We start from the raw sequence: 21,144 nt of genomic DNA on the forward strand, positions 1-21,144 counted from the left end.
TCTTTTGCATGGATCTGATTTGCAGCTGAAAACCTGCCGTTTTCTTCTTCATTTCAATGCGATGGTGAAATTTTCTTCAAATGTCWCTTGAGTCTGTCTGAGAGACTCTTACAAGGTGCCAATTAAAGATCAGAGAGAAGCAGGATATGGTAAAAATTATTTTATTGAATTACTTATTTTTAAAAACCGTGATCCTAGAAGATTCAAGAATCAGGGCTCTGGGACTTTCTTGTTTGCCCAATACTTTTGCTGCTTGAGAGTTCCCCATTGAGGGCAGAAGATGGAGAAGGGACAGGAACCGTGTGGAAACATGACACATGACACTATGACACTCCTTTCTACTCTTGCCAACCAGCCCAGTAATGCACCTCTGGCAGCTCACGGGAGCCTTCATCCTCGGTGGATGGAGTGAAGAGCGGTTCAAGTGCCTGCCCTTCAAGCAGGTCACTGCAGCAGGAAGCCTTCRCTGATTTAAAATCAGTATCTGGTTAAAAGAAAGAGTCCCTTCTGGTAGAGTACTTTTGATGGAAAATTAGCTTCTTGTTGAAAAACTAAAATGCTGGAAGTATGTCCACTGAAAAAGGCAAGAAGCTGCTAGTACAAATGAACTGGTGTATGCGAACTTTTACCAGCTAAGGGTTAAGACTTGTACATTGCTGGGAAAACAATGCTGAAATATCTTTACAGTGTTCCAGATAGGTTTATTCAGAATGGATTAAGTTCTGTGAAAAGACACATATTTCTACCAGAAGGATTGGGAGGGAAAAAGGATTTAATGACAATATCGCTACCAGATCTAGTGCTGAAGGAGTGATGTGTTTGATATGTGGCTTTTGAGACCAGTTCATTTGAATCTCATGCAAAGAATATCGGTTTTCTTTCCTAATCAGGTTGCAAATAGCTGAGCAATGTTCACTGGAGGTAATCATGAGGAAACCCGAGCAGCTCCTCAGGCTGAGCTTCTCCTTCATGAGGACTTCCCAGAGGCAGAGATGTCTGCAGGTTGGTGGGGACAGCCATGGTGGCATTAACCCGGGGCAGCTCTGAGATGACCAACAGGACAGAGCCTCAGTRTCTCTACTGCAGGCACCAGCCTGCAGGCGATTCAACAGTTCGACAACAGATGGGCCTGTAATTACAGCCTATTTCAAAGATTTCTAATGCACTGATTTGAAAGCCATTGATTTTTTTYTTCTTCCTAAGGAGAATAACAAAAAAACACCTCAGCCTCGCTGAGATTCCCACTGCCTGGCTTTTCACAGCACATTCTGAAGGCAAAGCGAAAACATTCAGCTTCAGCCAGCCAAACTGTGAACGTAATTGAATAGAGTAACTGTCTTCCACTCAGGAGCTGAATCATGTCTGCTGAGAGCTTCGAAAATGTTTGAGATGAATACAAACTGATCAAAAAAAAAGGGGGGGGGAGAAAAGAAAAGAAAAAGAAGAAGAAATCTCTGCTGCATATGGAATTCCTGGTAGAAACAAATTGTGGAGATCCAACCACACAGCTACAGCCTCGGCCGACCTCGGATTGGGAGAGGGAGGACGATAGATATTTGTAGCCAGCATAATCTGAGGCTCTGAACAGCAAATGACAGAAAATGGATCCATCTATTTCTATGGTAACATGAATAACTCAGGACTCAACTATAGCCTAAATCTCAGATGAATTTGAAAATTTCAAGTGATGAGCAACCTTTCTCACCCAGGCAGCTTGATACTTTTTGTTCARGGTAGTATATTAGTACTTTTACACCATACATCTCCTTTTCCTGCAAACTGGTAATGTTAAAGAAAAGGTTAAAAAATCCTTCATCAGAGGCCAGAAATGAAACTCAGAAGCCATAGTTTAATTCCCCCTTGACTCTCAAAGCTTCGGCAGCTTCTCTAGGTTGGTGGAGCTGATACCTTCCCACCACCACCACACTAAGTGCCATCGAGTCTTGAGGGGTGAGGAACTGSTGTTTCCTAGCTCTGACTGTAACCGACAACATGCGTCTGTGTTCACCAGGGTCTCAGACACATATTTTGGAAAATGAAGCTACTACTTCATCTTTTGCTAAGATTTTGAAGAGCCAAGAATTCTACTTCCAGCTAGGCAAAGCCATGCAGATGTGTCTGTTTTCCRGTACTACTTTCAGTGGTTTTGACTATAATCCTCTTGTAGCTCTGGAAAACCTGAAACCTTAAGACACAATGAATTTTTGGTGCAATGGCTCCAGAAATGAACTGTGAGCCGACCGTGTGTCTTCTGCTCCATCTCAGTTTGCCTTGTTCCTCTGAATTTGAGAGGTACTTTCACTGAACTACTTTGGCCTGTCTAATCAGATGCAATCCAACCCTAAGGCCTCAGTTCAACACGTGCATGTAATTCAGATCTGGCTTGGACTCACATCTATTACTGACATGATTTACACATTAATAATTCCTCCCCTGCCAGCAATCAGTCTCCGTTCCTCACTGCCAAGTTCAACAGGGAAGGCTGTTGACATAAGTTCCCCAGGACTTCTTCCATCTAAAAGTATCGATCACAACTCATCYTTTCTGTTTCAGCTGAATTTTGACAAGCCAATTTCAAAAGCACAGAAAGAGCTTCACATGCAACCTGTCTTTACAGCTCCCTTGGAGCAGTCACCTCCTCCATATTGCACATATACACCATTTTAAAACATGTATTACTACTGTTATGCTTGTCAGCAGTTTCATCATCATTCAAGACTACAGTAGGAAATCCACCATTAACAGATCATATTATGACACCAAATTTCTGTATGTGACAAGGAATGGCAAAATAAATAGATTTGTATCCAAGTTCTAGCTCTTTGAGAGGTATTTTTACATGAAAAGTAGAATTAAATAAAATAATGCAATTTGAGGCTTTTAACTCAGTACAAGATAACTCCCTTTTCTGTTAACACAACATAAAAATGCTAAAAGATGTATAGAATATACAGCAATAAAATATCTCATGCAGCTAAAGCGATAGGCCAGCTAGAACTTAAATAAGTACTGTTATATCACAGTTACTTGCTTGTCTTCCCCACAGCTCATCTGCCTCACACGTCAACCCACGGCAAGACAAATCTGGGCCATCCTACTGCCCACACGTCTCTAGAGGTCCCCGGGGGCCATTGGRTGGTGCAGCACCGTGTGTGCCTCTGGGCTCAGCCCCCTATTTTTGTGAGGCAGGGGCTCYTTTTTCCTCCTTGTGTTTATTCTGTGGCAGTTGTCACTAATCTTCAGTTCCTGAGCATGGATTTTAGCCATTAAAAGCACGGTAACAGGCAGCGTTCTCGGATAGCCTTTGTGTTCACTCCATTCAGYTCTGAAATGGAGAGTCATTGTGGACTGAAGTGGGTAAAGAATTAGACAACTTTAAGGGCTTTAGAAAATCCTGTCTATATCATAGGACAGAACCTGTTAAAAATGCCTTTTTCAGGTTTTGCTTTGGTAGAAGMCTTGTTTTACTCAGGCAAACCTAGTAACTTCAGTGTATTCTCAGCAACTTTTTATATACATCATAAATGATAATTCAAAGTATGAGGGAAATTCATTAAATTAGCCCTATTTGATTCAAGCTGATATTCACAGTGGGGCTATTGTACCCCATTTTGCTTGGTATGTTTTCAAAGAAGGTAATCAAACACTCCTCTTTTCTTCTGCTTATAATCCCAACTCTATTTTTATCAGATGACTCTCCCTATTGTCATGGCAAGAGCAGACTGGAGTCTTAGTTCAATTTAGCAATACATGACCATAAATACATCAGCAGATTGAATTAGAAAGCGACATGCCAAAAGCAGCTTTCGCCTCTCCTTTTTGCATTCACACATCTGACTCAATCACAGATCTCTAATTGAAAAGCCTCAGCAGTGGATTAAGATCATATACATTATTACAAGGCACGACACCCCGCGCATGCTGATGAATCCAGGAGCGCCTGGCAGGGAGTGGGTTAGCCCTGCGCTGGGCTAACCACACAGCAGTTGTGCGTGTACTGTATACTGGGACAAACGCTTGAGCAAGTAGGGCTGGATCAAACTCATGTGGGTGTCTGTATGTGTAATATTGTAGGGGGTGCGAACAGGGGAGCTCTATATGACTCCCTCATTCACTTGTTGCATTCATAGGGCGAGACATTTCAGCCCCCTTCTGCCTAGCAGAACCGCAATTAAGTCAACGGGATTTAGAAATGGAGCAAACCAAATGCTTGAGAATCTGTGCATTAAGTCCTGCATCTCTCTCCTAACTAGTAAACTTAAAGCCTGATTCATAGCCAGCTGGAGTCAGTGGCGAAACATCCCCACATGGGATTTCAGCTCCCAGTTCCCGTTGAGAGGCGGCATGTGTGATGTGAGCCGGCCACTCCGTCTTCCCCTGCGCTCGGTGCTCAGAGCTGGGCTATAAAACCGATGCGATGAACGCGCCAGTCTCTTTCTGGTCGCCCCCGAAGGAGTGTGCACTGCCAGGAGTTCCCCTTCCCGAGGTCTGGCAGTGCAGCCGCCTGCGCTCTGGGAGGGGGCTTGTGCCCGGCGAGCTGCAGGAGGCTTTAAAAGCACTTGTCCGAGCTGGAAGGGAGCTAGACCCGCGGAGGAAATGCAGGTCTCCCGTGACAGCCCTTTCGCTAGTCCGCGGGCACGCAGCCCCTTGCAGGAGCGGCCGCCCCCCTCGCACGGCGCAGACCCCGCACCCCGGGCAGGGGGGCGGCACGGCCGGCGCTGCCCGCCGCAGCCCCGCGGGGGACCGCAGGACCGAGGCGACCGAGCCAGGTAAGGGAGTCCCTGCTCCCGGGGGAGGGGGGTCGGCGTGCCGGGGGGAGGCCAGCGCACCCCACCGGGGGCTGCTTTCAGCTCCCTCCCTGCAGCCCAACTTTTTGCGGGGGGAGACAAAGTGGGTGGCCCCAGGGCTGTCCCCTCCCGGCTCCCTCCCCTGCCGCTGCTCCGTCTCCCGGGAGGGGGAGGCAGCATTGGCCGGGAGCCCCGGTCCTCCCCCGGGGAGCAGCCCTGTCCCCGCCCGCTGGCGGAGGGGGGCGGCGGAGCCCAGACCCGGCTCCCCGCTCCCTGCACCCCGCTCCTCGCACCCGGCTCCCCAGACCCAGCTCCCCGCACCCGGTTCCCGGCTCCGCACTCCCCGCTCCCGGCCGGCCCCCGAGCGACCCCGAGCGCCGCGCTCGCTGCGGCCGGGGGCAGCCGGGCGGCTCATGCCCCCCGCGGCACAGAGGAGTCCCCGGAGCTTCAGGTGATTCTTGCCTTCGGGAGAAGGGGAAGGGCAGCGGGAGAGGGGGGCGGGTTGGGAGACCCTGAAGGGACGCGGTATGGGAGGGCGAGGGGACGCAGGGAGGGATGGGGACCGGGGAGGCAGCGGCTTTGGCGAGCGCACCCTGATTTTGAGGGCACCTTTGCTCTCCGGCAGAGTCTCGTTCGGTCTCGTTTGCAGTCCTTCCTCAGCATCCCGGGTTTCTTTTTCCTTTCTTCTCTGCTTATGGGGCTTTTGCAGCCGGAAGAGTGGAGTTGCCGGATCTCGGCTGGGACAGGGGAGGGAGAGGGACCTGCTGGCTCATTGGGGATGCGATGCTTAAAGCAGGACAGTCTCCTTAGTGTTGCTTTAAGACAGCCGCTTGAGAGAGAGGAGGAAGGCGCTTGTGCGAGGGATGCTCGCATCCTGCTCTGCCCTGCTTGGTACCCGCATCGTGACCCAGAAAGGTGGCAGAGCCCYGAATCCTTCCCAGCCCTACGCAATGCCAAGGAAGTCGTAGGCGGTTAGAGCTGAAAGCACAATGCCGCTTTCTGATAAAACATGAGCAGGGCAGCATAGGGTGGGCTGCAGGATGGTTGGCAAGAGGTGGATGGTCAAGGGCAAAGAGGAGCCCCGAGAGTCATGGTCAGTCTGGTGTGAGCAGTGCCCATGTGTCCCTGCACCTTGCTGATCATTACTGCAGCTCCCAGTGACCTCAGTCCTGGGCATGGCTTGTTCCCAACGTGCCCAGATCTTTTCACTACAGAGCAGGCGAAAAAAAAAAATCGGCTCTGGTGTTTTGACATTGCAGACTTCTGTTGGGATAAACTGGAGACTTTTTATAGTTCTGTGAAGGAGGAGGCATGCAGGTCGCATCAGGCAGCCAGTTACTAGGATGCAGGGATCAACCTGCCAGTACTTACAACGGGGAAACTTAGCTCACGGGGACCCTGTCTCCAGGGCTGGCTGGCTCTGCAGCTGGAGCAGGTCTGCACTGTGTGTACGCACAGCGCGGCTCCGGGCTGGAGACCTTGCACCTCCGACGGACACCCGAACCACGGCATGGGAAAGGCCCCCCGGGTCTCCTCCCCCAGAACTCTTCCCCCTTGTGCTTTGCAGAGAGGAACTGAGCTTGACAGCAGGTCCATTTTTGTGATCAAAATGCTCCTCAACTGAACTGTCTTTGAATCTGGCACATCCCTGAAATCTGTTCCATTTCAATGGACAAAGAGGAGAGAGGAGTGGAAAAGAAGTATTTTGCTAAAAGTCCCTGATTACTCCGACAGACAGTGYAGTAGCTGCAGTTTATCCACAAACACACCTGTACAGGTGCGAACATGGACGTGTCAGGCTGCACCCTGTTTTCCTGGCTGAAGTTGTTTAAATCAACTGATCTGGGAGCAAAACCAGAAGCATGTGGCTTGCATGACTGTTCGTGTAACAGCACCAGCTCAACCAAAGCGAACAGTCTCTGACCAGGACAGAGTCTGAAATTTGTTTGGAGAAAAAAGTATTCAGCAAATATTTGACAAAAGCAGAGCTGTTTTATGGACTGTTTGTTTGCAAACTAAAAATAGGACCAGGTCATCAGGCAACATAACATATCCACGGAGTGCTCTAGGAAACACTGGGCTGGCCAGGGTGGTAAGAAAGTGTTACCAGCTTGAAAATATAATTCCTGAAGATTCTGATAGTGGTAGAAGTGACAAGGTGCTACCCAACTTTGACTTTAGTTGATCAGTGTTTAGTACTAACAAAGCTAGCCAAAGCAGAACCAATTTGTGTAAGAAATTTTATTTTGTTATATCTTCTGGAGAGAAAAATCAGTCATGCCCGTTTTTTAGAGTGAAAAGCTCACCTTGAAAAATATTGAAAGACAGATTTTAATAAGGAAGAAGTTCCCATTCCTTTTGCTTTCTTTCCTCAGGTAGTGGGACGGGGTGGGCATGGAAAGAAAAATGCCAGATTTTTTCCCATATTTACACTTATTACTGTAAGAAGTTGAAGCAGGTGTTGGCGTGGTGCTGCATTTCACTCTGTCGGGCAGACCCCTGCTTCAGCTTTGCTCCTGCTATTTCAGAGCAGCTACACCAGGTCACAGCAGCTTTCCCCAGCACCTCCCTGCCTGTCCTCTGAGACACGCTCCTTGCTTCCCCTGCTGCAGCAGGAACCGTGTTAGACCAGGAGCGGGCACACACCCTGCCTGCCCGGTCCCTGCACTGCAAAGCGTGAGGACCGCGAGGGTCATATCTGAGGACGCAGGCAATGACCGTTCATCCCCAAAAGAGCAGACTTTTACTAAAGGACTAGCAGAGTTTTTCTTCTCCTCACTACAGCAAATAGCTCCACTCGTCATGGCCAGCTCTGTGGGACAGTGGAAAAGCCATGAAGTTTTGCTGCTGTTCGATATTTCTTGGCTATTTATCCAGGTGTTTTTCTACCCGTTGGTCCTAAGACCATTTGTTTTAAAGGCAGATTTGTGTGGATTAGCATTTTCGCTCTTCCCGCTGGTTATTCTGCATCTGGAAGCAGTAATCTACCTTTCTGTTATCATAATTGTCTTCACAGCAATTACATTTGATGCTGCATAAGAAACAGTTATGACTCCAGGCAGCAAGATGAAATCCTGTCATGCAAAATTATGTTTCTTTATGCAACTCCTTCTTGATYCCAGCTATATCCAGCTGTTACCCTTCACAGAGTTATTTTTGTTTTGCTATTGTAACTACAATCAGGAGTGATTTCAACCTTGATCTGCCTGGAAAGTTTTAAGGTTTCTTTTTCCTTATGCAGTGATGATGCTTCAGGCACTAACAAGCTGCTGTGTGCTTTCAGACTGACACCTTCCCTTGCACCCAGCAAAAGCATGTTTGTTTAGGACACTGAAGTCTAAACACTTTGTTCTGAGCAGCATGATCAATACCTTGACATCTCTGCCATCTCTTCTGTCTTTCCATTTTCTTGGACACAGACACAGAGAGTCAAATCTGTTCAGCTGCAACGGATGCCTGTTTTTTCAGGGTAGCGCTCTGTAAAGGGAGAGGTTGGAGTTATACCAGTGGTTACTTTGGATCTGTGTTCTTAGCTCCATCTTCCTTTTTGGTTTGTGTGTTTTAAGCAGCAGGCACATAATGTATGAAGTATCTCAGTGTGATGTCTTTCAGATCAAACAGCCAAAGGGGAAAAAATCTAGAAGAATGGAAGGCCCCTAAAGGTTGTGTTTTATTAATCTATTAATTAAGGATACCAAAACAAGTAAATAACGTATCAGTCATCATGTCTTAATTATATTTAGTTATCCCTTGTTGAAGTTCATGGTCATTAACTGCTGTAGTGGCAATACATGTTCAGAGAAAATTGTACTGATGATGGGCAAGGCTATCAGCAAGATAGAGGGAAAAATCATCTATGCTTGCCACAGGCTGCTAGCAAAACGTGCTGTTGCAGCYGTTCAATTTTTCGTTGTTGCCATGCTATAGTGAAGCCCAGAAGATCAGTGGCTACAAGGCAAAGGCAATATGATTTAAATGGCTTAGTGGATAAAGCACTGAAATGGGAATCCAGAGACCGGGGCTCAGTTTTCAGGACTGAGTGACTCTAAGCACATCATATCCCCAGCCAGTGTGTGGAAAACATTCAGATGACGGCAGCTCCCTGTCCGTGCTGCCAACCTGCAGGCTATCACCCATTGGAAAGATTAAAGACTTCACATGATAAACTTMGCAAATGCATTTCCTTCTGAATCCACCTGGAACTAAAGGGAAAATTGCACAATTCATCAAATGGAACAAAACCTCCTGAGAATAAGGATTAATATTCACATGAAGCCAAGAGAAGAACCTCAAAATGCCAAAAAAATCAGACCAGCATTCTGGTGAGGTACCACTACCCCCTGAAGACACCACTGCAGGGGGAGCAGACCATGGCAGATGCTATTAAAGAAGACAGAAAAGCCGTCCCCACTCTTGGAAGATGCACAAAGGCTCCCCCAGAAACCCCTTCAAGTGTATCAGGGCTACTAGCAACAGGCGGCTGGAAGAACCTGGGGACCTTGCAAGCAGGCATTTCATGCAGCAGGCTATCTTCAGGGTGAGAAGAAATTTGAGGGCATGCAGTCCTCACAGMGGAACTCCTCTTCCTCGCTGCCCTTTCTAAGGCTCAATTCTAAATATGGTGGAAGAAGCAACAGGTTGGAAGAATTTATTCTGTTATTTCTATAAGCACCATTTCAAGCATGTATAATGCTTGTCCTTTGGAGAGAAAGGASGTAACTTTAAAAGACAGATATACATCCTCATTCTCCTCAAGTAGCAGGATGAAAGCTGCATGCCACTGTGTTTCCTGACCTCCTCCCGGCTGAGTGTGTGACAACACTATTTTTTTTAAACTGTCCTCCTACTTTTGCAATCATGAACAACTTTTTTTTTTTTTTTTTTTTTTTTTTTCCTGATTGGACATTCCTTAGCTCAGTCTGGACTGCTCTAGGTGAAAAGAAATGCCTTCCCTCCTCATCGCCATACTCAGTTCTAAAGACACCGTTGTGTTTCATGAAAGTGAGCTTACAAACCCTGACTGCACCATCTCTCCTTCTATTTTCTTAATTTTCTTTCCGTCAAAGATACCGGGTACCCAGTTGGGTCACACTGCATCTAGGTTGAAAGAAAATGTAATCACTTTGAATGGCCACAGCCCTAACAGCCCAGGAGGAGTGTGGAGCTGCTTCTCCTTCTTCTAAGTATCCCTCTAAATATCCTGAGTTTTTTTAAAAAAATCTATTTTAAAATTAGTATCAGGAAAAAAWTTAAAAGGCTACTGTTTGGGCAGAACTATTTAGAATTTTCCTTGTCTTATTTAGGTACCAAGTCCAGTCCTCTTTAATTCACAACGGACATGGCCTCGGCTGATGCCTCTCCCTGCAACACACTGGTAGGGACTGCAATGTCCCTGCAGTGATTCTTGTAGCCTACCCATGACTACAGTATCTAAACCCAAAACACTGTGGTAGCTTAATCAGAACCTGCAAATTCTCCCTCCCTGTTTCTCAGCTCCAAATTCAGCGTTGGTTTGAGCTTTAGCAGCTTTCTCAGTTTTGCTATCCCAGCCACCCTGGATTTCTGACTTCTCTGGTACATCTCCTCCCAGCCACGGAGTTACATGTGAGACACCTACTCCCCATCTGCACACTTCCAAATCTGAACAGCATATTTTTGATTACTACTGGTAGCCGGGGAAACTTCTGTTCTCACCCACTGCATTTTTTTTCACCAAAAGAGAAAGCACAGTAACCAGCCCATGGAGTTGTTTGCATTCCCCTTGGGGACGAATAGTCTTTTGCATGTTCACATGATGCTGTATTTTGTTTTTGCTGGAAGGCATGGGTACAGTGTGGGCTGGCTGTTTTTGCCATAAACTTATATTCACATTCATGCTCTTATATTGTAATGGWCACCTAATCGTCCTGCTATGGGAGCAGTAGCTGCTGTGCACATCCTCCCTGAGCGTCTTTACTGTACTGGCCTGAAGAGCTACCTAGGTTTGGAAGAGATCTCGGGCCAGGCTGATATTTCACATTTTTATTCTTTTAAAGTAGAAACCTTCATACATACTTAGACCATGTTGAGGGAAAGAACAAACTAATAAATACCCACATGAACTAGTTACACCAGAGAGAGAGTGCTTTGGAAATTACAATGCTTTCTAGACTAGCGAATAAACATATTTCTTCACCAAATCAGCTCAACTCTCCTTGCCCTGAGAGGCTTCCCGCTGCATTTTGGATGTAAGGAAGAAGAAAGGTATTTCTCAGATAAAAAGCTCACTTTGGGGTGAGAGGAAAGGAATTTAGATGTGCTAATGTAAGGACAATCCTGAGAGAGAGAAAAGAAACAGTTTGTTCCTTTCCACTGCAGAGTCTTTGTGCTTCTGTGTGCATGGACGGGCCTGGTGGAGAAATGTTCTCGGGCATGGTCATTTCTATCAGCGTTCATTGATTTTTTCCTAGGGTTTTGTTGGTTGTTATGGAGGGTTTTGTTTCCCCACCTACACAGCTGCCGATGCTCTCTGGAGGTTTTCAATTGGTTCTGCTAGGCTGTAAGTGGCATTTGAATATATCAGCTCAGACTGTTTCTACGTAAACAAGGAGACCTGTGAAACATTTCAGTGGAGCTTCAGATGCAAAAAGCCAGGGACTGTATTTGGCTCTGGATTATAAAAGCACCCAGGGTTGGGCACGAGTGAACCGGCTGAGTCAAACCCCCAGCCTCTCCAAGCACCCTCGGCTAAACTACAGCAGAGCTGTATCAAGTACAAATTTAAAGCTTTCAGCACTAACACCAAAGCTTTGCTTCAGACATTCTTATTTGTGTGCAAAATTGTTTCCTAAATTGTTTCCAGTTTCAGTTTTCAATTTGTTTCGGTTTTTAATTAGAAATTAAAGGAAGGGAGGTGGGTTTTGAATTTGTTTTTTATGCAAGCTGAGTATGGCGCCTGCTCCTTGATTTCAGGAAAGAGGCAAAGGTTTGTGAGACAGGTTAAGGATGGCCAAATAAAGTTTTCTTGCCAAATAGCACAGGAAATATGCAGGAAATAATTTATTGTCAGCAACTCTCTTGAGAAAGGACTGGTCTTGTCACCAACAAGCTTTAGATCCAGAGGGCCCAGTCGCCAGGGTTTCGAAGTGCAGTGGCTGGCTGGGCTATCCCCGTCTCCCCTCGCTGCCAGTGCGATGCATGCTCCATGTCACTGCTCTGCAGCCTCCCATCTCCATACCGTATCCAGCCCTGTACCCCACTGCCCAGAGCTCCTGAAAATTAAACCCAAATATCATATGCTGGGGTGAGCACCTGGGCTCCCTCAGCRTGGGATTCCTTTGCTAAGGCCTTAATCTTATCACGTATGCTAACAACATAATTCAAACACAAATTCTGGCTATGGATAGACAATTGCATGATGTATAAATCTTAGTCTATTTTGAATTCACTCTTTTTTTTCTTTTTCTCCCCCTCCTTTTTTTTTTCTTTTTTTCTTTTTCTTTCTAGGAACAAGATGCTCATGAAGTTTAATCTCTTTTGACCTTGAAGGAAAAATTGGAGAATAAAACTATGGATCCTTTATATTTTTCCAACACATTTAGCATGGAAGCTAGTTCTGTCGATGCAAATTTCTCACTGCTGACAAATGTGACAGAAAATGGGACACTCTCAGAGCTGCCCTCATTCAAATATATCCACAAAGTCCTGATTCCCATCTTTTACCTCCTTGTATGTGCAGTTGGACTYAGTGGCAACACTTTGGTCATTTACGTGGTTTTGCGTTATGCCAAGATGAAAACTGTCACCAACATTTACATTTTGAATTTAGCCGTTGCTGACGTACTCTTCATGCTGGGCCTACCGTTCCTGGCTACCCAGAATGCCATCTCCTATTGGCCCTTTGGCTCTTTTTTGTGCAGGCTGGTTATGACTGTGGATGGTATTAACCAGTTCACGAGCATTTTCTGTTTGACTGTGATGAGCATGGACCGCTACTTGGCAGTAGTTCACCCCATCAAATCAACCAAGTGGCGACGTCCCAGGGTCGCCAAGCTAATCAGCACAACTGTCTGGACATTCTCGTTCTTAGTGGTGCTTCCAGTCATCATCTTTTCAGATGTGCAGGAAGTCTTTCAAACCTGCAACATGAACTGGCCCGATCCTGTCAACATCTGGTCAGCAGCATTCATCATTTACACATCTGTCCTCGGGTTTTTTGGCCCTTTGTTGGTGATCTGTCTTTGCTACTTGCTGATCGTGATTAAAGTCAAATCTTCGGGGATCCGAGTTGGGTCTACAAGACGCAGGAGATCAGAGAGGAAGGTGACCAGAATGGTGGTGATCATTGTAGTTGTCTTCGTGTTTTGCTGGCTCCCGTTTTACATGATGAACATTGTCAATTTGATATTTATACTGCCAGAAGACCCTGTGTTGGTAGGGGTGTACTTCTTTGTGGTGGTCCTGTCCTATGCAAACAGCTGTGCCAACCCCATTCTTTATGGATTTCTTTCTGACAACTTCAAGCAGAGTTTTCAGAAAGTCCTTTGCCTCCGGAAGGGCAATGGCATAGAGGATGGTGACCCCATTGAACACAGGCAAGAGAACAGCAGTCGCTTGCAGGAATCAATGCTAACCCAGAGAAATATTGAATTCAATGGACATATGCAGACTAGCAAGGTGTAAGTGCATGGCTTGGAAATGCAAAGCGTTTGTAGAACTGAACACTTTAGGGACTTAAAGGAGACATGAAATCTTAGCAAAGCTAAAATCTGGAGACCCACAAGCTAAAATAAATGTACATAGACTTCACTCCCCTCCCTTTCCCAACTAAAAGTGTTATGGGTTATGCTGGGTTGTATGAAGTTCTTACAGCATTTTAGCAAAGGCCATCGGATGTGTGTTACCACTTTCTGTACTCTAGAGAACTGATTTACTGGTGCACATTGCTTGTTTGGTACCGCTCTAGTGATGCAGAACAACACTAAACCTGTTTTAACTACCTTGTTAAGCTGAGTTTATGGTTGCTTTGCACTGTCAGGATCAGCTCAAAGCAGAAAACTGCTCAGATAATTCATGTGAAAATATTTTTGAAATCTCTAGGGGAATCTCTTATAAGAAAAACATTTCTTAAGAGGAAGATTTATTAAAAAAAAAGAAAAAAGAAAAGCCACAGCACTGAACTTGGAATTATTTATGAGCCATTGTTTTATGGTGCTGTGTATTCCATTTACATTGTTTTACTACCACTCATCCATGTAAGAGACTCATAGTATTCAGGAATCTTTCAAACACAATAAGAAAGAATAAAAGCAAGACTATAAAAATGTTGAAAGGATTCAATGTATTCCTAACACCTTTACATTCTAAACCAAACTGCATATAAAATGTAATGTAACCACTTTACTATTATGTAAATGACAATGATTGTGAAGTCTGGAAAGCTGTTGTGTATATTTATTGGTTCTGAATGTAAGTATGGACGTGCATTTAACCTGTATTTTCTGAAATTAAAACAAGTCCAATACCCTTTYGACTATCAATTTCATAGCTTCTCTAAGCCCTGGCAGCACTGCATGAAGAAGATACTGTTTTGTCTTTGAAGCTCACCCTCATCGTAGATGCAATGTAGGTTAGTACAGTAGGGTTGAGTACAGGGACCTGTGGGGCTCTATCCAGCTCAGGTGTCGAAAGGAGCCATGCCTCACGGCGCTTGTGACCTCAACAGATAAATAAAGATCAAATGACTAATGCAAGAGCATATAGCAGAGTGAGGAGGGCTAGRAACAGCAGCCAGACCTGATTCCTACCCAGTACGATCCAGGCTAGCTGCAACATTAAGCAAGGAATCTTCGCATACTGAAAGGAGGAAAGCAAATTAGAGATTTGTTTTAATCTGGGCAGAAACTATTTATTCTGTTTTGAAATTTATTCTTGCCACTGCTGTCACCCACACAGTTCAAACAGTCACATAATTCAAGCAGTCYTTCTGTAAGGAAATTTATCTGCATGCAACAGAAAGTAGGGTAGTAGATGCAAAAAGAGAGGGCATTCCAGCTTGTGCTTCCAACCCTTGCTGACCTTCTATAGTATCTCTAAGGGGATGTGGCTGAACCCCAGTACTACCAGTAAATATCAGCCTGACATTTGTACAGGCTAAACAGATTATTCAAATTGCTCTAAACAGTGTGATGCTGATATGGTTCTCCCGTAGTTTGCRTCTCAGAGAAGGATGGAAGAAAGTGATTAGAGTAAATCTAGGGTTGAAATTATTGGAATTTTGGGGTTTGGCAACCCTCCAAAGGTGAGGCACCAAGTCGCAGTTCTCTATACCTTATTGCTTCCCAGAAGGCTATGTGAGCTCAGAGCAGGAGACTGAAAATATTATTTTAAAGCCAAGTTAGTGTTATCAGCTAGTCTGCAGCAGCTTGTTTCCACATGAATCTTCTTGACTGAGGACTTCAGAACCCCCGAGAGTTGAGACCTGCTCCTTTTCTTAGCTGTCCTTCTCAAGAGGTTGCCATTCTTGGTGCCAACTATGTTCTGATATGCCACCATTCACTACTCGTGTGTTGGCTCACCTGTACTATAAGGTGCTACAAGCTGGTATAATTCATTAAAGCATCTGACATTATGGCACAAACACTTCCCCTTAAATTGTTTCACATTGGTCTACTGCTGTAGGACTTTTCTGATTGATCAGAAGGGCTTCGCTGTGGGCAGGCTTGCTCTGCTCCACATTCAGAAAAGGCAAGGAGTCCAGTCATGGAAGTTTTCCATGGAGGAGGAAGAGGTGCAGTAGACAACACCCACTGTCAACACATGCCTGTTAGGTTTCAGAGCAAGCATCCTCTGCTCATGAGAGCGAAGAAAGTGACTCCAAAGTATTTTCAACTTATCGCTGTGCTCATCAACTTCCCAACTTGGCCATGTCCCCACTCCAGTGACTACTCCAGGTTAGAGCGTTCACAGCACAAAACCTACCATGACCACATCTGACACAAAAGGAAAAATCTAAAGCTACAGAAACTGTAGCATCACCCTATGGCAAAGCAAGTGATATAGAGCAGTATCACTATGCTCATTTTAAAGACTTGACATAAAGATGATATGATTTGCTGAAGATCACATAACCTGCCAATAGCAGAACTGGGAGGAGAAATTAAATCTATGCCCAGATATTTTGTCACTAGGCCTCTTAACAAGCTAAAACTGACCCTGGCGCTATCTATCATTCCATCAACCCTAACAGACAAGTCCTTTTTGTGATTTGTGATTATACCTAAGATGTTGCTAATCGACTCCTGCCGTAGCTGGGAAAAGCATATGTTTCCAGTCAGTAACTTATGACTTGCCGTTGCTGGGTCCCATGTGCCATCATATCTGGCCAAATTTACATTCCCCAAGCACAAGAGCCCACTGGATGTGATAAGAGACAGATAGAGGCTAAATCCAGAGCCTTGTCCCTGACTGRGGCCATTGGTGGGTACATTTATGCTTCTCACGGTGGTAGCTGCTGTAACCCACCTTCCACACACCTGTGCTACAATACAGCTGCCAGCTCAAAATCACAGTGCAACCAGGTTTACATTGATTAATTAAGTCATGCAATATCTATTATTTCCGGAATTATCAGGCTGTTCCAGGCATAAATCAAGTCTCTTATCAGTTCTTGAGACATGTGGAGTAATTAGTGCAGGCCTTTATGCCATCTCTGCCAATTCCATCTGCCTCCAGATGATTAGCTAAAAGTTCTTCTCCAGTGACAGAATTAGAAAACCTATTTTAGTTCACAGATCAGTTTGCAAGCGGTGGTAATAATTAATGCTCCCACAGAGAGAGGGTGTTCAGAATACACAGAGTTTGTAGCCTGCTCTGCAAAGGTGCAGGGAGGCAGGATTCAAATCAATGTGTGCTGCTGRGTGCATCCATGCCATCCTTCATCCATCACCAGCCTGATCCTCTGAAGGAGCTGAGCTCTTCCACACAGGAGAAGTCAGCAGAATAAAGAAACCACAGGGSTGTTCACAACAGCAGCAAAGCTGAACAAGGCTGGTGGCTCTTGCCAGGTATGTGCTRTATTAATATTTCCCATGGAAGTAACAAAAGATGGTTGTGAGATGAGGAGTGGACAGAGAAGGTAGCAGTGAACAGCCGAAACGCCAGGCTGAGATTTAGGAATGTGTCTCGAAAGCTGTGAGACTCTACCTAAGTCACTTCACCTCTTGTGCCTCAGTTTCTGTACCTATAAAAGTGGCAATAATGGTACTGACATCCATTAGAGCATTTAAGGCAGAAAGCAAGTATCAAATAAAAAAACTTCTAATTTGTTGTCTCCTACCRAGGTGCTTAGAGCTGTACAAAAATCAGAGCTGGTTGTCTCTGCTACATGAGCCTTGCAGTCCAGGGGAAAGAGACAACGTGTAGGGGATGAGAAGAGGAAGGGTGACATCACCGCCTGTCCTCACAACCATGTTCCTTAAGGCTGCCTGAGAGAAGGGCTGTCTGCGCATCTCAGTCTTCATTTCTAAGGGAAATCTCTCTGTTTTGGGAATGCAAAGGGGGATGCCTGGCAAGCCTGCAGCAGGGGCACCCCATAGCCGAGGAACCAGCAGTCCCACAGAGACCTTTAGCAGGCCTGGGATTGGCAGCACCTCTTGCAGAATTAAAGTGTGGTCACAAATTAAAAAACAACAGTCTCATTCTTGGCCTTTTATATTCAAAACCAAAAGAACAAAACTTAGAGCTGAGATAGAGACTGGTCTATGGCCTAGAGAGSTATTGGTTTGCCAGAGGGCTGTTCAGAATAGCAAAGGGGGAATTCAGAGCCAGACAAAACTACCTGGAGACTTAGAGTAGTGGCTTGGAGAGCAGACTGCAAAACCAAAATGCCCCACCAGACATTTCATCCATCCCTTTGACTCATATTTCATGGTTAAGGCCTGTCAGTGCCACAGAGATTGCCTGAGTGTCACTTTAACATAAAACCAAAAACATTCTGCKAGAATAAATTGTGTACCTAGAGGTTAAGAAATATAATGAGAAGCAGATGGAAGAACAAACTCCAAAACCAAGGAAAATAAAAAAACCCACCCCTCTTCAGTGGATTGGGTAATAACGCAAAAGAACTGAAGAATACTCCCAAGACTAACACTTGAGTAAGAATTGGCAGAGTTGAAATATCAACGATTTCTGGGTAACTTCTTATTTTCTCTTTAGGGAAAAGACTAATACTCATTTCAAACCACTCTGCGTAGGGCAGCGAGCTAAAGAGGTGTGACAAATGAAGATCCAGAGTTTTATTGCTCTGTCACGCTAATCTGTGCAGTATCAGGAGATACCAGTGTAACAATAATGTGATGCATTAGGGATAGTCTGTTTTTCTTTCGATGATGATTTTATAACATACCGGAAAGGAAAGCCAACAGTGTTTCATGCCAAGGTGCTTTATAAACATTAATATTGTGCTAACAAAAGCATCATCTTTTACCATAGAGGAAGAGTTTAGTGTAAGCTATAAGCTGTTTGGGTACTCAGCTAAATTTCCCTATTTTTTTTTCTCTGAACACATGTCAGGTCAGCGTATCTTGTGTAGAGTTACCATTCACTAATAACCTAACATGTTCTTTTCTTCAGGCTTATAGTAAAGAATTTGTCCTTGCTCTCCTCTGTTAAGTAGTATACTGGAAAATAGTATACTGGAAATACTATACGATTTATGCATTGCATGAAACAACCCCAAAACTGTTTGCATATTTTCCAAGTCCTAAAAAGCCTTTTCTCAAGCAATCTGGCTGTCGCTCGTGACCGTAGCTCCTGGATCTCTCCCGCGCTGTGAAAAGCCTGCCCCGGCCCGTCTGCGCGGGCTCGTCGCGTCGGTCCCAGCCCGTTCGTCGGGTCGCGGCCCCGCTGGCGCCGGGCTCGCGGAGGCTCCAGCCGTCCGGCGCGTTGGGGCTTGCCTGCGCCGCGCCGGCGGCACGGCCGCGCTAAGCCCGGAGCGTAGCCACGGATCACGGCAGAAAAGAGGTGGAGGAAATTAGTGTTGATTTCAGTGTGAAATCAAATTTGCAGGGCAGCGTGAAGGGACCTATTTTCCTAATCACCTGGTTTTTGTCAACAGCCCATTTGATCCTCTGACCAAGTGGTGAGCAGAAGCACATCAGAGGATGCTGGAAGGCACAGTCTGCCTCCAGTCAGCCCAGTGATCCTCTTTCTCCTGATTTCAAAGGATACTTGTTTTGACAAAGCACTGAAGAATAACTCATTGCAAAAATGACACTAGGAAGTGGAGAAACCCRGAAGTGCCTTAATTTCTTTCTTATTCCTGTCGTGATTGGCAGCAGAGGAATGGGGCCTGCCTTCTATTAAATTTGCCATAAAAAAAAAAGATAGCATTTTAGAAATGTGTGCAGCATTTATCCATGAGATTGAAAAAGGCTTTCCATTAGGGTAATGATTGATTTGTGTTATAATTAAAAAAGAATCAAAACTAATTTATTTACTAAGCAGACAGTAATGGTCACGCTCCAGTGAATGAATAAATGTGCATTTCAGAAGGAATATTTGTTTTGTGAAAACATTTAATTTAATATAACACATTCCTATAAAAGCATCATAATGAGGYAAGGATGACTCTGTACCGTCATGCACTGCCTGTGAAGAAAAACGGGGCTTGTGCTTACAGCTCAGCTTAGGACTTCAGAGGAAGGACCTTAAAGCCTTGTCTGATGTCAGGCAGGCTGTGATCTCCAAAGTTTTCCGTCTGTAAAACTAACCCAATGCTTTCTTTCTCCCACRTGTCCTACACGAGATATCGTATAAAATGCACTTCACAGTGTGCATGTTCAGTGCCTGGTAGCACTGAGTTCACCTCTGTTGTGTCAAGGCCTTGCTAGAATAGTTGCTTTTTTTGAAAAGGAAAAGTTTTGGTGCATTAATTTTGCGTCTCTCTGAGATTAAAATCTCCTTTCCCATACTCAGGTGGGCTTTTTGCTGGTAAAAGATGTGCTAGACGGATTGTCAGCCGGCTCCCATCGACAATGTGTCTCCAGCAAATTTGCAGCTTGCTCGGGGCACTGCGCACCAGCTTGTCATTATCCCCTCCAAGAGGGACCACTTCCAAAGAAAACTGGGTTTCAGCACGGCTCTCTGTTAGGGCACWGAGGACTGAACGGATTACACAGCCCAGGCCCTCGCAGGCCATCCGACCCATCCACACGCCACCCATCAGCGGCGGATGGTGACGCTGAGCCGTGCCAAGCAAWGCCCTACCGAAACCCGTGCGGGCGCGCAGTGTCGCAGATTCCAGATGTGTGCAATACTCCATGTCTACGATAACGATTAGCCGAAGGGTATATGAGTCAGATAGCTTCTGTCAGCTTTTAGGGATTATATACGTGTGTGGGGTATAGGCTAGGAATAATACTCTCATTTCATGGCGAAAATGTAGGTAATTTGTACACAGTGATAGAAGAAAGATGGGTAGGTAAAGCCTTGGGAAATCACATCTCTGAACCACTTGAAGGAGCATCAGAGCACACAGCCTGAAGCAGCTCTTTGACATACTGAATGCTGAAATAGGAATGAAACCCAGACTGCTGGGGCCTGGGTTAGTGCTCTGCGGGCAGTAGACTCACCCTTCGTGTAAGCTCAGTCTTATCTCTTTGCCGTGTTTGATCGCATTCAGCCTAGTTTGCAATTTCCCTTCCTATCTCCGTGCCACTGGCATATTTCCTGCCCTCCGAGCAGACGTACGTGACCAGAGTGCTGCTGTGCATTTCGCACTGAGACAATTCATCCAGAATTCCTCAAAAGTGCTACACACTGGAATTAAAAATGAATCTTTCTTTTCTCCCACCTCATAAATCTCCAGTATAGCCAGGCACTCAGCCTGGCTTTACAAAAGGTTTCACACTCAATGTCAATATAGTTTTTACTCTTCAGTAGTCTGTTTTGAGATCTTGCTACCATCCAGTCTATAGGAGTAAGATAACTCTCTCCAACAGGGCCATAACGCCGAAGATCTTCAGTAGGTGAGTTACAAACCAGCGGTTATACCAACGACTGATTTCAAGACAAAGCCAGAGGAAGGAGTCTGCYGGAGCTCTACAACCAGCCACGTCTTATCTAAATAGTATTGACTGATTTTTTCCTCTGCTAGCTGCTAATGATTGGCAAATAAATGACTGTGCTTTGAAAATACAGAAAGGATTATAAAGTGACAGCGTGATCTATGAGAAATAAGTCATCTCTGTTGCTAAAATAACAGATAGGGAACTGTTTCTGCCAAATTATCTTTATATACATTAAAAAAAATTAGGCATGGTTCTAATTTGCATAGAACAGAGTCTCTTGATAAACAAGCTGAGCAGAKCATGCAGCA

General features: G+C 45.2%; 1 protein-coding gene across 1 annotated transcript; it reads left to right on the forward strand.

Annotated features, from left to right (window-relative positions):
* The first annotated feature begins 12,335 nt into the window (after window positions 1-12,335).
* On the forward strand, window positions 12,336-13,448 carry SSTR5 (somatostatin receptor 5). Its single transcript, XM_085302004.1, has one exon. The coding sequence runs from the start codon at window positions 12,336-12,338 to the stop codon at window positions 13,446-13,448; it is 1,113 nt and encodes a 370-aa protein (XP_085158130.1).
* The last annotated feature ends 7,696 nt before the right edge of the window (window positions 13,449-21,144 follow it).

The sequence above is a fragment of the Rhea americana genome, unplaced genomic scaffold, assembly GCF_003343005.1.
Source record: "Rhea americana isolate MKP2758 unplaced genomic scaffold, rheAme1 scaffold_181, whole genome shotgun sequence".
In the NCBI taxonomy this organism is placed as follows: domain Eukaryota; kingdom Metazoa; phylum Chordata; class Aves; order Rheiformes; family Rheidae; genus Rhea; species Rhea americana.